Source organism: Numida meleagris, chromosome 16 (assembly GCF_002078875.1).
Source record: "Numida meleagris isolate 19003 breed g44 Domestic line chromosome 16, NumMel1.0, whole genome shotgun sequence".
NCBI lineage: Eukaryota > Metazoa > Chordata > Aves > Galliformes > Numididae > Numida > Numida meleagris.
The window spans coordinates 6,168,469-6,183,560 of NC_034424.1; the positions used below are offsets into that span (position 1 = coordinate 6,168,469).

The 15,092-nt window shown below is 41.2% G+C and overlaps 1 protein-coding gene across 1 annotated transcript in view; it reads right to left on the bottom strand.

The window, feature by feature from the left end:
- Positions 1 to 15,092, bottom strand: part of MED27 (mediator complex subunit 27) — an 81,484-nt gene that overhangs the window by 39,380 nt on the left and 27,012 nt on the right. Inside the window, exon 3 of the mRNA XM_021413747.1 lies at positions 12,441 to 12,571. Coding sequence (XP_021269422.1) covers positions 12,441 to 12,571 — 131 coding nt within the window. The remainder of the gene's footprint in view (positions 1 to 12,440; positions 12,572 to 15,092) is intronic.

Here is a 15,092-nt window from a genome sequence, read left to right on the forward strand (position 1 = left end):
AGGTGCTTAGTACCTGAAACACCACATTAATGACAATCACCTGGGAATTATTTCCTAGATTTGCAAAGATTACTTGCCAACAACACAGCTCAGTGACATTTGCCTAACCAGCCTAATCATTTCTTTCCTTTTCTTCCTTAAACTTAAGATTGAATCATAAAAAAAAAAGTTTAAAAGCAATGAATGCTCAAACTTAGGTACTATTTATATTAATGGTAAAGTTCTGTTAGCTATGACCATGACTCTTCAAATTATGCGCCTGCTATGTAGCTGATGAGTCCCAAAATTAGATCTAAGTTGGATTTGTCTTTCAGTCCTCCACAAAAGGCTCTTTTTATAAGACCTGTCTACAAGGCACAAATTTGTCATGAGCAAAAGCATCATCTTTGCTGAGAAACTGTCAAAATCCCAAAGCCAAAATGAAACAGAACAATCTGCATGTAAAAGGCAAGTAGAAAAGCTTGCTTTTGGCTTGAGGGAAGCTAAGTTTCACAGCACTACTTTGGACAGAGCTAGAAAATTTTGACTTAAATTACATCAAAACAGTAAGGTATTCTTTGCAACTTCTACAGTGCATTTGATTTTGACACCAAACATTAAATGTAACAATCAGCAAAAGAGCTCAACAATTAAGAGATTGAAGGCATCTGGGAGCTTGACACAGACTGACAGGCTCCAGCCAAGCTTGCTGTGTAATTATTTCATGTGTCTGCGCTTTGCCTTGCATCATTGAAATGAGCACCTGAAGGCAAGAACACAAAGGATACAGAATAACACATCAGCATGCATTTCTCAGAATGAATACTGACAGTGGATAGTTAAGAGTTTCCTATCAGCTCTCACACATAGGAATGATACAGTCAGTCATTCTTCATAACGTGCCACTCCCGGACTCTGAATTTTGTAAGAAATCAACTGGGCTTGAACAACTAATAATAAAGACAAAAATCCAGACCCCCACCCCACACGCAAGCACCTGCCTTGCAGTTAATGCCTCCTCTCATCCCAGCTTTGTACAAATGTTACTCGAGTCGCTCTCAGCACTCCCACAGCATTCCCAGAAGACACAATTCACACAGTTCAGGTGGGGAAACCGAGGCACGCAGCAACTCAACGAAATAGCAATTTGCTCTGCAATAACTTATTCAGGAACCTCTGCATCTTCGAGAGCTTTTCAACATTTGTGGTTGAGAATGAGAAGGCTGACCACTATCCCACAGTTACATTTTGTGAGGGATGGAAACAAAGCACTACAGGCAATAACAGAGCATGATACTTGTATGTAGAATGTAAACTTCATTTCCTTCAACGTGTGCAGGTAAACAGCAATGGTGAAAAGAGTAATTCACTGTTTTAGTCATGACCTCTGCACCAAAGTATTACTTTCTTTCCCAAAATAAATTTTGTAAGAACAACAACAAAAAAAAAAGCCGCAGAAAAGAAGTCAGAGCTGAGTCCACTGCTGATGCTAATAAAGCCTTCCTTGCCCGGTGTTTTATGTCCTACGTTACCCATGCAAAGATAAGAATCACAGAACATGGAAAACTTAAAACAATGAGGCATATGTCCAATTAGGAATGTGTGTTATGTTACTAACACTCTTGTTTTCAAAACGACGTACACATACTCCTGAATAATATCACTGACATCACAAAAACAGTGCTAAGATTTTATTAGGTAAAAATCTATACAGCAAAGAGGAAGAGCCATTAGGAATGCGAATAACAGCAGGGCAGCATCTGGAAATGAATGAAAAGCAAGTAACTGCCCCCAGTGAAGCTTCTTGTAGCTGGATTTTATTTTTTTCTACCAGCAGTTGGACAAATAGGCCAAAGTGATTGTACCACAATACTTAAAATTATTACAGGTGAAGGTTATGTTTAGAGGATAATGCTATGACATGATCAGCCAGAATCTGCTACCCAAGCTTTTTCCATTTAACCCATCCGCAGGGCTCCTTGTAAACACACGAATACCCAGAGAATGCCCTAAAGTGAAATTAAAAAGTAATAACAGTTATTTTTAACACCAAGTAAAGAAAGCACAGCAAAGCACTTCTCCTACTGTGCCCCTTCTAGGTAGGCAGGGGAACACTCCTCCTCCTTTCTGGTCAGTTGACCAGCACCAAACCCAGCACGGTGCCCACCAGGTCCCCAGGGATGGGGACAGCCACTTCCCTGCCCAGGTAAATCCGACTTTGGTCCCCTGCCCAGCTCCCACCTACACCCATTGCTTAGGAAACTCCCTCTTTTTGAGTTATTGTCAAAGACACAGGTAACCCTCGTTGCCTTTATTCTTAGGTAAGACATTCCAGTTTTCTTACTTCCTTCTTCTTACCAGCATGTATCACATTTGAAAGCACTTTTGTTGCCCTCACAGAACAGCTGTTTAGTTTTTCCCTCAAATAGCTGAAGGTTGCTTGGAGCCATGAGGAGGTACAGAAATGACGTAACTAATAAATACATTCACTACATGCTCGCATCGCATCACATTACACAGTTATGCAATAATGCCGTTTTTGCTAAGCCATCAAAACAGAGACCTTCTCCTCCCACCTTATTAGGGCTCTACTCTTTTTGCTTGTCATCTTTGACAATGGAATATACAGCCAATGAATATGGAAACACTTTCTGACTTTGGCAAGCGGCTGGTTTCATTTATTCTTTTCCAGTTGATCGCCTGCTGCAGCAAAGCAGCCTCCAGTGCTCCCCACATCAAACAGTCCGGCCAAGAGAGGGGGTTAAAGCAATCACATGATAAAATCACAGCTTTGGCAACAGCTTTGATATCGTTATTAAGCTCACACAAATTTCCTCTCTTATCTAGCTTGTTCTTCACTGTCTAATTAGTCCAACCACCGATAGAATACTGCTTTTTGACACAGAAACAAGCAGTTAAACTAGTACTCGTGGTCCTTCATTCCACATTAAAATCTTCATCCTTAGCTTTCCTTTTACTAAGTGTATAGGAATTCCCTACAGGGCAAGCCTCGTGTTCAGCTCCAAAGGTTGCAAGGGCATCTTGTAATGGCTGGGGCTTTGGAAAACACTTTTTAATTAATTGCCACCTTCTAACGGCAGAGTTCTCACACAAACATTACCTTTAAGGCAAACATACATCAAAGAGTCAGAATTGTGCTGTTTTACCACAGAATTGCAATTCCCAGTAAAACTAACATTCACTGGGGGCTACGCACCGCTTTGGGTCTGCTCACATCCTGGAAAATGAACACGCACATCAAGGATGGAGCACAGCCCCAGGTTTCCAACCAGATAGGGCTTTTTCACTCCCAACCACAAAGCGTTCCAGTCAATCTGCAGCAAAGTAGATGGGAATTATTTCTAATCACTGCGCTCAGTCTCACCAGGCCGCGCATCACACCCAGAGCAATAGTATTTGTGGGATTCGTTTGTGGGACATGACACCAAAACACGGACAGCAATGAGCCCAAGGCCTCTTCGGGCTGATGCCATCAAGAAAAACATTCATGGAGCTACTCTCGACCAGGACACATGAGCTAAGGCCATCAGTCCTTAAGAGCTCGCAGCAAATGCTAAGGGAAGCTCTTTACACTGCGAAGATATGATGAACTCTTAATTACATGCACTCTTTTTCCACAGCGGTTGGATAGACTATTTGCTGAAAAGTGAATAAATTGGCTTTTTCCCTCGGTGTTAAAAAGCACTGTAAAATTTTACAGCACCACTAACTCACATCTCAGTAATTTACTGCGGCTAAAGCAACACCCAGGACCTTTGTCTCCTGTACATGCATGGGTAGAAATTATTATCCTGCTAATGAATATCACAAGGAACATTTGGTTTTAGTCAAAATCTTTTCTTTGGACAATCTGTGTCGATCAATGCCTGCTGCTTTTTTATAATTACTTTGTAAGAAAACAGGCAGCTGTACAGTATTTATCGGAATGAAATGAAATTCAGCATATAACTACAGCCAAAAAAATTGCATTGATCGGGTATAACAAAATAAAGAAGATTATTACAGAGCCTCCTGCTGCCAGATACATCAACATATCAGGAGATTAGATCAAGCTTAAATATTTTTGAAGGAGTCATCTTTCTAAAGTTGCACAGAACAGCAGAGGTATCGACTCAGCACCGAGCTCCCAAGTGCCCAGCACCGGAATGGAGCCGTGCAGCTGTCTGTAACAAAGTGGTGGTGTAGCTGAGCAGTGGCGTACAGGGGCTGCTCAGAGCAGTGCCACTGCACTGACAACTGCAAGAGCAGCAGAGAACACAAAGCAGGGAAGGGCTCCTGCACCACCACTCCTCATGTAACGCACCCTGGGCCCAAATATGCTAAGAACCACAGCAGCGTGCTAAGGAACCGCTCCCTCCCACCAGCAGTACAAGGCTCTAGTTCAAATCATACCCAAGTCCTCAAGTCATACAGCTCCAGCTGGGGCCCGAATATACCTAAATGCAAATCCCAAATATATTGCACTGTAAGAGGGTTTCCTGCCGCTGTCTGAATGCTGGTTTAATAGAGTTGGATCAGGTTTACAGAGTAAAAGAGATTGTCAGATTTATATTGCATTACAACATGCCATACAGAAACCTAGAAGTCTGAGATGCAGAAGTGGCTCTGAGTCCCAGAAGGTATCTGTTGTAGAACAGAGTGCTGCATTACACTTTTATCATCTACGAACTACAAAATCAGATCACCTTTCTTCCCCTCAGTTTTCAAATGCTCATTAAATCTGCGTCGGTCCAGTATTCAAAATTGCCCCTCACTAGAGAAATCACATACATCCTGATTAAAGCACAGAAACAACAGACAGCTGACCTCAAGAACCCCACAGACCAAAGAGGGAAAGAGAAAAATACACCTGTATCATCCTCCTTCCTTCAGTATCTTTGCTATCTCAGCGCATTACAAAACACATGCATGGTGCCAAAGCTAAAAAGCGAATACAAAGCCGTGAACACAAAGAAGAGGAAACATTATCAGTGCTTCATTTTAGAATTTACACTAAAATGCAAAGCTCACTGGACTATCCCCTTCTCCCTTTTTGGGAGTACAGCTTGGTGAAGTATCTTTGGCTACAAATAGAAAGGACTGATGGATGTTATAGCCCCAATAAGTTACTGGATCCGACCTCATTGGTGTTGCCTGCTTGAATTCCTCGTCAATCAAAACAACACTTTTGAGATTATTTTTCCAGTTAAATTACATTGAGAGCTAACCAGTAAATACTACATAACTAAAAGTGACAGACCGCTATTTCATTTAATAGCAGATTGTTCCACCCAACCCCCAGCATTTAAATAAAATGCACAGAAAGAAACAGCAGGCAGCTTTGACCCCCACCCCTGCGTGCCTGCCAGCAGCGGCTGCTGAGCTCCGTGAGCCACTTGTCTGCTGCCAACATGGGTCTTTCATCCCTGTGACAAGGACTAGCTAGCTATCTCGTGCTACGTCTGAAAAGCAGAGATAATAACTTGACACCTGTATGTACAGCTGTTCTCCAGATAAAACTCAGTTCAATAAAGTTTAATGATGCGCTGTGACCTTGGAATTCTCGTCTTTAATACAACACGGGTTGAATCACGGCAGATGCTTCTCAGCTTTGGGATCCGAATGTCCCTGCTACTGACCCTGTGAAGAACCAGATCAGTGTCAAACTGTTACCAATCCCCATTTGGTTTAAAGGTAACAGAACTCAGAACTTCTAACACTGCGGTGGCAATGTACCTTACCAGGACAAGCACGTGTCTTAGCTTTCAGCGGTGGGGAAAAATGGCCAAGAAGAAAATGAAATGATAAATGAAAACGTGAGGATTATGTAATTGTAACTTTTCCTTCCGTACCTTAGAATAAAAAGTTAATACTTACTGTGGGACTGGGACTCGATCAGCCAGGACCTCCCCAACAAAACAAACCATACGATGATATTTGAAGGAACTAGAATTACCCAAGAGTTTCAAATCTGGAACAAAGGTATACCACTTCTTGAGCAGGATCCAGTCCCACTTCCCTAAAACAACCTGTCTCAAAGCAATTACTGTCATCTCTGGCTGGTAGGCAGAGAAGAAACCCGAAGAAAAATCCAAAACAAAACAAAACGAGGCAATATCTTAAAATAACTTGAAGCTACTGTATTTTCAATAGCTGTTGAAAATCATTGTGATCTGCTTCTCAGCACTTATCTCCCTGTAACGAAGTTGTCAAAACAGTGATTTCCTGTTTGCTCATTACTCTTTATTATACTCTACATGGTTAGAAAAAAAAACAAAAAACACTTGGGGACTGTTATTCTCTGAAGTAATGCTGTAGGTGGTGGTTTCAGTAGGTTTACATGTGCACTATTTGCATTCCTTTGAAAGATTCTAGAGGAATGCATACCATGGAGCAGCACCGCCACAGCTTGCCCCTGCACCGCTGTATTTAAAAGCAATGGAACACTAACTTCCAAAATGAACTGCATGACACATCTGCAGGAAAGGCATTCATCGATCCCCCAAAAAGAAAACAACACAAATGTGATCCAAACTGTGCACAAGATACCAAATACTGAAATTAACGTTGGGTCTACATGGCACACGGCTGCAAAGTAATTAAACCTATTCATGTAAACATTACTGTCTTACAGTCTAAAGAACAAACTTCTAATCTTTGTCTTCATATAAAAAGGGATTAATTTGCAGAGCAAAAGGGTCACACATTTCAGCAACATGTTCTTTTACAGTTCCTGTTGCACTGTCTCACTAAAGTCAAGCTAAAGGAATACCGTGAGAAACTTAAACATGAACAGGGATATTTAGTGAGCTCCGAGTATTGAAACTTATTGGAAACTGATCTCTTCCTTATTAATACAATTCCCCATCATGTACAGAAAGATATCTCTGTGTTCCAGAATGCAAATAGAGTTTTAATCTTTAATTATATTCTCAACCTCGGCTCTTCTGGAAAGAAGTACAGATGTAGGCCTGAGGATTATTTCTTTATTACAATATCATCTCTGCGGCATTTAATGAATATTGACACTTAATACAGCTTTGCCAGTAGGGGGAAAGGAGAATTTTAGAACTGCACAAAGAACTTCTGATGACTTTTCTCCAAAAGGAAAACACAGTCACACATTTTGCTCTTTCATTCTTGAATACTTTCAAGAACGGGCCCAAATGTTGGATGTCAGCACACAGTAACCAGTGAGACCCCTGGAACAACAGCTCCACGTCAAATAACCACATCCCCACGGCGTCGATGCTGGGTGCTGTGCTCTGCTGCTAAGCACATCTTGGTTTCAAAGTATGAATTCTGGCTGGGATTTCAGACCTCTAACACAGCGCGGTCACGCTAGAGAAACACAGCTTAAACATACGCTGTTAAAACAACAACAACGCACGTTTCTTGGCTCACACATGCTTTGCCATTATCTTTAATATAATCTGCCTCCTTCATAATGAAAATCCCGATCCTAGGAAGTAATTAGATGCTGTTTATAAAACAACATGCTGAAAAAAACCCTTTTCTTCCCAAACTCTTGGCAAACGGCTCATCAGGATTCCACTTAATATAGAAACGGTAATTTACACCAGTTCCAAATAATTAATTCTGGCACGTCTAATGACTGGGTGTATCGTTTAGACACATATACATGCATACCTTTCAGCTAACTGTTTAAAACAGTATTTTTGCTTTTATTACTGTGTAATTATTTTAAATTGAATTTCTTCCTCAACGCCCAGCTGGCGTGTCCAACAGAACCCTGTAATACTGCTTGTATGACAGAGTCATTACATCTGTTAGGGCAGAAGCACGATCCAAAATCAACACTTTGACAATGCTGGTATTGAACCAAGCTCCACAAACAAAGTTTGGGGTGTCTGTACATTTATTTTCCAAATCCAGATGAACACGTATCTGCTGACCCAGTAAATAAGCTCTTAAAGGAGACTGCTCACTAAAGAGCTGCTTCTGGTAAAGGAACTCCAAAGCACGGAGGCAAGAACGCGCTTCTTGTCAATGCAACTTTCTCCTCTAGAAAAAGAGAGCAGATGAGATGATGGGAGTTTTGTACAATAAACTACGGAAGCAATTCTGACAGAAGATTGATTATAAATCAGTCGCTTAAACAGGGAGATGGATGGAAGGAGTGCTTACATCTCTGCATTCTGCGGATACGTGATGTTGGACTGGAGTTTTGTTACATGGCACTCGTACAATGCAACAAAATGGTCTCATGCCCACTTAAAAAAAAAAAAAAACAGCTTTCTTGAGTCTCCGCCCAGCACTTCCATCCTCCAGTCCTTATTCTCTTCTAAAAGAAAAATCACCTCCATAGCTTTTTGTTTCTCATTTATCTACAGCAGCATTATGGGCAGAACATCTTTGTTGGTTTTTTTTATTTTTATTTTTTAATAAAGGAAAAGTAATTTTGCTGGTCTGCTCCTAGCAATACAGCTTAAATTCACAAAGATTTTTCCTCAATCTATTAAAATGTTTTCTTTGTCAGGTTAGGGAATACATCAGTGCACAAGAGATTTACAAGACAAGTTGAGGAACCCTAAAATATAAAATTGGACTCATTTTTACTCAAGCCTCTCTATCCACTGAGCCTGAAGTTGTCAAACCAGAACCAGACTTCCCATTGCTTATTGTTTATAGCATGCTTATTTCTGCAAAACTACAAATGTCACAACAAATGACCCTAAAAAGCACCATAAAGAGCAAGAGTCTCAGTGCTTACAGTGGTGAGCAAGTTCTTGTTCTGGCAATTTCCTTCCAGGCAGAGAAGACAGATGGTTCATCTGGGAGCACTGAGAAAGCCCCGTGCCACAGAGCTATCCAAGTCCAAGGGTTTTCAGCTGAGACCCCTAAAAATTCCCATTAATACTAACTGACCCTCCTGTGTGTGCCAAGGAATACAGCTGCATAAATATGAAGTCAGTCCTGTGCTTCCTCTTTTCTTTCTCCCTCTCCATCTCACAGTGGCTCCCGCTGCCATTTCCCAGCAGCACAATGGGCCTCGTGCTTGGTTGGGACCTCTGGGGCTCGCAGCTCCCAGCCCTGCCAGCCCACCCGGGGCACAGCACTTGGCTCTGGGGGTCTGGGAGCCAACGTCACAAGTTGCTTCGGAGACGTGGGGGCAAGCAAAATAACATAAGACAAACCAAACACGTCCATGGCTTTGCTTCAAGAGGAGGGAAGAAAAAACACCCAAACCTAAACCTAACAGCCTTCTCATTATTAATAACTTTAAAAAGCATAAACAAAAAAGCTATTCTAATTTTCAGCAGCATTGCACGAGTACGCTGTCCCAGTCACACGGAAGGAGCTGACAGCTTTCAGCACTTCAGCAAACACTGCTCTGAGATTCTTCAACAGAAGGAAGGAAGCAGCAGCCAGATGAGAAGCATGTGAGGGAATGCATCTATTAGCAAGTACAGGGAGATGTCTTGTTAATAGAAGACAGAAGGAGGGACAAAGCAAGCAGCAGTTAGTCACTTTCCCATACAGATACACTTGGCTAGAAGTGAGACACGTATCAAGCTTGTATTCTGCACTATCAGAGTCAGTGAAAACCAAAACTGAAAAGCAAGTGAACACCAAAGGGCCTCTCTCCAAAACTGAGATACAGTGAAATCAGGTGAGAGATGCCACCTGACGTGCCAAGATCTCTGTCTCTATTCAGCATCCATAGAAACCCTATGATAATAAAAACAGGGAGAAAATGAAAATTTTACTGACAGCGGTTGCATAAGAAAGAAACCTTCCATTTTTAAAAATATCTTTGTATTTAAAATTGCTGCTGAAGTTGCTGATAGCTACTAGTGTCAATCTAAAGCTTCTCACTCCCAAACCAGGGCATACCAAAAGACAGCCGAAAGCTGGCAAGGGACAAATGAGTGGGGCTACCAAGCATCAGCTTGGCCATTAAAGCCCTTCTCTAGCTCCTTCTGGGAGCAGAAGGTAGGACGAAACTGCTAAGCACTGCTATTAAGAAGGTAACATATGAATACCAACCGCAAAAGTTCCTTTAAAACACAGGGAAATTAATATTCAGTAACGCTACCTGCAACTAAAATTATGATTTTGATATCAATGTCAGCATTAAAATAAACATTGTTTCGAAGATCTTTTGTCCAAATCATTAGCTAGACAAAGTCCTGAGCAAGAGTGTTTCCTGCATCCCTTTGCAGGCTGAAGAGGATTACCGCAGTGCTGCTGTTTGCTCTAGTTTGATATCCTAAAATGACATTTTGGCACATCCCCAGTTTCATACACTTAGGTTTAAGAAAAGCGCTGGGTAACACCGTTGTTCTGAGCAATATTTAATATATGCTGGACTCATCGCGCGTTGTTACTCAGCCCAAAGGCTTGCCACAGAACTTCATTTTCATAACATAAATCAAAGCAAAAAAAAAAAAAAGACAAAGAACAGTTATTCCTTTCCCGACTAATCAATATATCTAAAAAAAATAAAAGCAATATAAAAAAATCCCTGAAGTGCCATGGGAAAATTTCTATTGAAACTGCAAGAGTCTGTCTTTTTCCTAAAAGGTCCTTTCAAGGAGATGCATAATTTTGCACCTGGATGTTTTCCTCCTTTGCACTTCGTGTGCAAAAAGAAAATAACAGAATTATTCATCATTATTTGCATGAAGCTACAACAAAATCAAGATATTAGAATTCCATTTGTCACACTACTTCTTTTCCCCTCAAAACACTTTTCAAAAGTCTATTTTTATAACTCTTTTAATAATCTGCCTCTGCCTTGTGTTGGATACGCGGTATTGAGCTCAACAGGTATTTGATTTGATTTGATATAACTATTATTCTCTTCTTAAAACACACCAAGATAGCAAGTAAGAACTAAATCTGAAAGGGCAAAGAAGCCAGACAGGAAAAAATCAACAGGATAAAGGGCCAGCTCAGTACAAACATGTTTTGACTGTGAATAGTGCTGGAAGTGGTAAGAAAATATCAGGATATAATTCCAAGACTAGCTGAACTTTATAATTAAATTTTAACAGAGTAGCTATCCGCAAATTCTAGATAAAAGCATCATTAAAAGAAAAGGAATAATCGCCTGCAGATAAAAAAAGACATCAGTACTTCTAAGTAAATTTGTATATTGCACGCTCTGTATAAAGATTTATACTGCTGCAACTTTTTTTCCCTTCAGTTTGACATAGAATATACAGGTACAGACTTTCCTATGAAAAAATGCTACAACAGCTCTTCTCTATCATTAAAGTACTGCTAGTAACTGGAGAATCCACGACTTTAAGGTCTCTGAATACAAATCATGACAACTAGCATCATAGCGCTCTGCTTTATTGACGTCAATCGACAACGTCAACTTGAAGCTCAAGATAAAACTCAACGTGCCAACAAAGAAAAAGAAAAAAACCCATTGAGCCAAAGTCTGTCACAACATACCAGTGTTCCTTCACAAATATAACAGAAAAAGCACCTGCCTTTCAAACTGGTGCTTCTGCTACAGCTGCCCTCCTAGCCACTCTCCTTTGAACGACGCCTCACTAAAGCAATCGAACATTTTATGGATTCTTGCATTAGCAATCCTTTAAAGCTAATATACAACGGGAATGTCCTGTTTACTGTCTTCTATTCTCAGGTCATAGAGAGAACAAATCTCAACTTCTTTTGATTCCTTCATGAGCCTGGGCCTGCGGACTCCAGAGACAACAGGGACTGTTATTATTACAACCATGACATTTTTAGTAGCATAGTGTTTATACATCAGTGGCTCTTGTTCTGTGAAAAAAAGCACACAGCTTCCACAAGGATGCTCAGTACAATGAATAATTGCTTAGCACTTCATTTTCTACATAATAATCATTTTCTTATATGTAACTAAATATTTTAAGCAGTTTATTAATTCATAAGCTTAGTTGTGAGCATCTCTGTGTTTTGGCATCAGTACACAGGCTGCCTAAAGTGTTGATACTCTGTGTCCTCAAACAGTTTCTAAGTGTCCTCATAATTGCTTGTCACCTGTAAAAGAGGTTTAGATCCGAAGCAAAATTAACATATGGTGAACAGATGGACTCAGAACAGACATTTGTCAAGAAAGTACTCACACCAAAAATGGCTTGGCTTCTGCCTTTTAGGACCTTCACAAAAGTCCTTCTTGAAGCTCCAAGTCATGCTAATCAAGGGAACATCATTCCTCAATGACAATTTTGTGTTGCAAAATTGCAAACCCGCTACTAAAAAGAATCCTTGCAGCTTTTCTGCTATGAGAGGGCTTCCTCTTCCAGGAGAGGAAACAAAAGACCGCTTCCACAGAACACCCCAACCACCTGAAAGAATTCATTTGGCATGAAACAAAAAACGCAAGCACAAAGTTTTTATTACTGTGGATTTTTTAATAAAATAAATGCACTAAAAGGTCAAAAAAAGAATCCCCACCCCGCCATGCAAACTCTTGAAAAGATTCCATTACTTACTGAGGAGGTAAGACGAGAGTTGTTGGCTGGGCTTTCGGTCTGCGTTTCGCAGATACTCCCATCTGGTTGGCTGAGCGTTTCAAAGACTGCTGATTCAAAAGGCCAGATGCTAGCCCGGCATGGTACTGCAGCTGGGGAAGGAAAAAAAACATACATTAAAACACAAACCACTGCAGTGCTCTGTGTCAGACTTCTACTGTCTGTATCACTTGATTAAAAGTACAGCCAGCCAGTAAGCTAATGTATGCTATTTCATGTATTGCTTGGATAGAAGATGATACGAACAAAAGCATATAAAAGTCTGCTGTGAAATAGATATTACAAGGAAACTATGCCATTGGGAAAGTAAGATGATGTATCAAAGACTTGAGAAAGTCCTAACTCTCCCGAAACTTGGACTTGCATTTAAACATTGAGGCTGTTTTCCTCTCAAGGGATCAAGCATCCTTACTTTCCGAAAGAAGGTAACAGGAAGAAAGGTGTGACTTTTTCACTGTATAAACTTTTTTGTTTTAAAATAATGCTTGTCTTTTTTTTTCCTTAAAACACAGCGTTCACAAAGAAGCTTCTGTCACTCTGAAGAAAATTCTAGCCTTTAAAATACCAAGTAGCACGTCTTGATAGTCTTACAGCAGAAAGATTCACATTCAGCAGCTTTCTTCTCTAACCTTTTATGTTACTTGTCAGTAAAAGACAATTTATGAAGGACACATGTGAATTTACAAGTTTCAGTGCGCTCTCACTGTTCACAAATTTGAGAACAGCCAAAGCGCTGTGCCTGTCCTGAAACCAGCTTCCAGTGCAACGTGTTCCAAGTTCACCTCTAGATGCTTTCAGCTCGGGCTCCTGGCTCTCCCTTTTGGAGGGAAAGGGGAAAAAAGCTCAAGATTCAGCATCGGAAAAACGCAATCCCCTTTTTCACCACGTCAACATTTTCATTAAACCATCTTCAGATTTGTTCTGATAAAGGTGAACTGTTTAACAAGTTACCAACACCGATCCCGTGATCCACATACAAAAAGCCGTGCAGTTTGGAAACAATGGCTTCCAACATTCAGCAAATAAAGCGGCCTTAGGCACAGCTATTCTGCAAGGTGCTGACTGAATCCGTGTGAAGCAAAGCTTGGTAAAGCAATCTACTTGAAGGCAGCTGTTAAAATGAGCGAAGCCATCCAGCCAGCCCATCCGACCCAAAGGGCATCACCTGGAGTAAGCAGAACCCTTTTACAGGCTCCCAACTTCCCCGGCACACAGGGCGAGCAGGGGCACAACACCAAGTGCTGAGCACTGCCCTAACAACTCCTGTGAGCCCCGCGGATTCTGCTCAAATTTGTTCTTCTCCAACAGATTTCTGAAATGAAAAAATCAATGAGAGCAATGGACAGTACGCGTTTGAAAGGCAACGTTTCAAAGTGTCAGGGGCTTAGTTTTCAATCTTCACTCCCGGAGTTTGCAGGGAGTGCAATATGTTGGGAATTAAAGGGAAAGGCAGCTCTGGCTGAAGACCCTCGGACTCCAGGAAGGCGTCTTTCCCCCTCGCATCCTCCAAGAGCAGCTCTCCTTCAGCCACTTCATGCAGTTGATGCCATTCAGTTCACTGCACAGAATGACACTGACAGATACCTCAAGTAAATAACATCACTCGGCCACTTGCTCCAAGACAGAGGTAATCACGGGTGCTAATCATAAATGAATTTTAAATGTAACCTTTCGAAAACGTTTCATAACCTAACTGGCTAGTCTGACATTTAGTGGGCAGACACAAGGAAAGCAGGAAGTAAAAATAAATAGATCCTAAGAAACAATTCTGTCCTTGAAGGCTTACTCCCAGTGGTTAAGCTATTTTTATTAATTATAAGTATTTGTACATAATCTGCCTTCGCTTCCAGGAATGCAGATCCAACTGTCAAAATCTATAATGGCCCATTAAATATTTACCAAACCATCCTTATAATGGGAGAAAAGGTCAAAGTTAATAAAACTGACAGGCGGTCCTGTCCAGCTTGATTTATACATTATTAAAGCATCGCATGCTGCATTGCACAGAACACATTCCTTTTTGGGGGCAGAGGGGTGTTCACTGAAAAGGTGGGGAAATCCTTTCTTAATCGTCCGTTCTGAGCAGGAGAAGTAAGACTGAGGGCAGCAGTCAAGCAATAAACCAAAGCAGCACCAGCAGCATCAGAAATCCAGGCGGGAGAACTGCGCGTCTCTGAGAGCCCAGGACCCAGCTGGGGACCCACAGCGTGGTGTCTGTGGATGGGCACGAGAGCCTTCTGCTGCTGCGTTCCCAATGACCTGCCATCTGCTTTTGACTACTGTGTTCATTTAAACAAGCAGACTGGTAAACAGCAAGAGCTTTGTCCATAACACAGCTAAATACTTAGGAAACTCGAGTATTGGTGCAGCACTAGGTGCACGGTAAGCCATTTCTTGGTCAGCCACTAAGGAATTTCCCCATCATTCAGAGGCTTTATTACAGCAAGCCTCCAATGTCTCTTGGCTTTTGGGAACTCCAGCTGGTTTACAAGAAGCTCAACTCTTTACTTCCTTATGAAATATTCCTCTAAAATTTCAGCAACATTGATTCTTTTTCCCCCAGTACACGCAAATGAAACAAAATCTATTTCGGAAAACTAAAAAACCAACAAC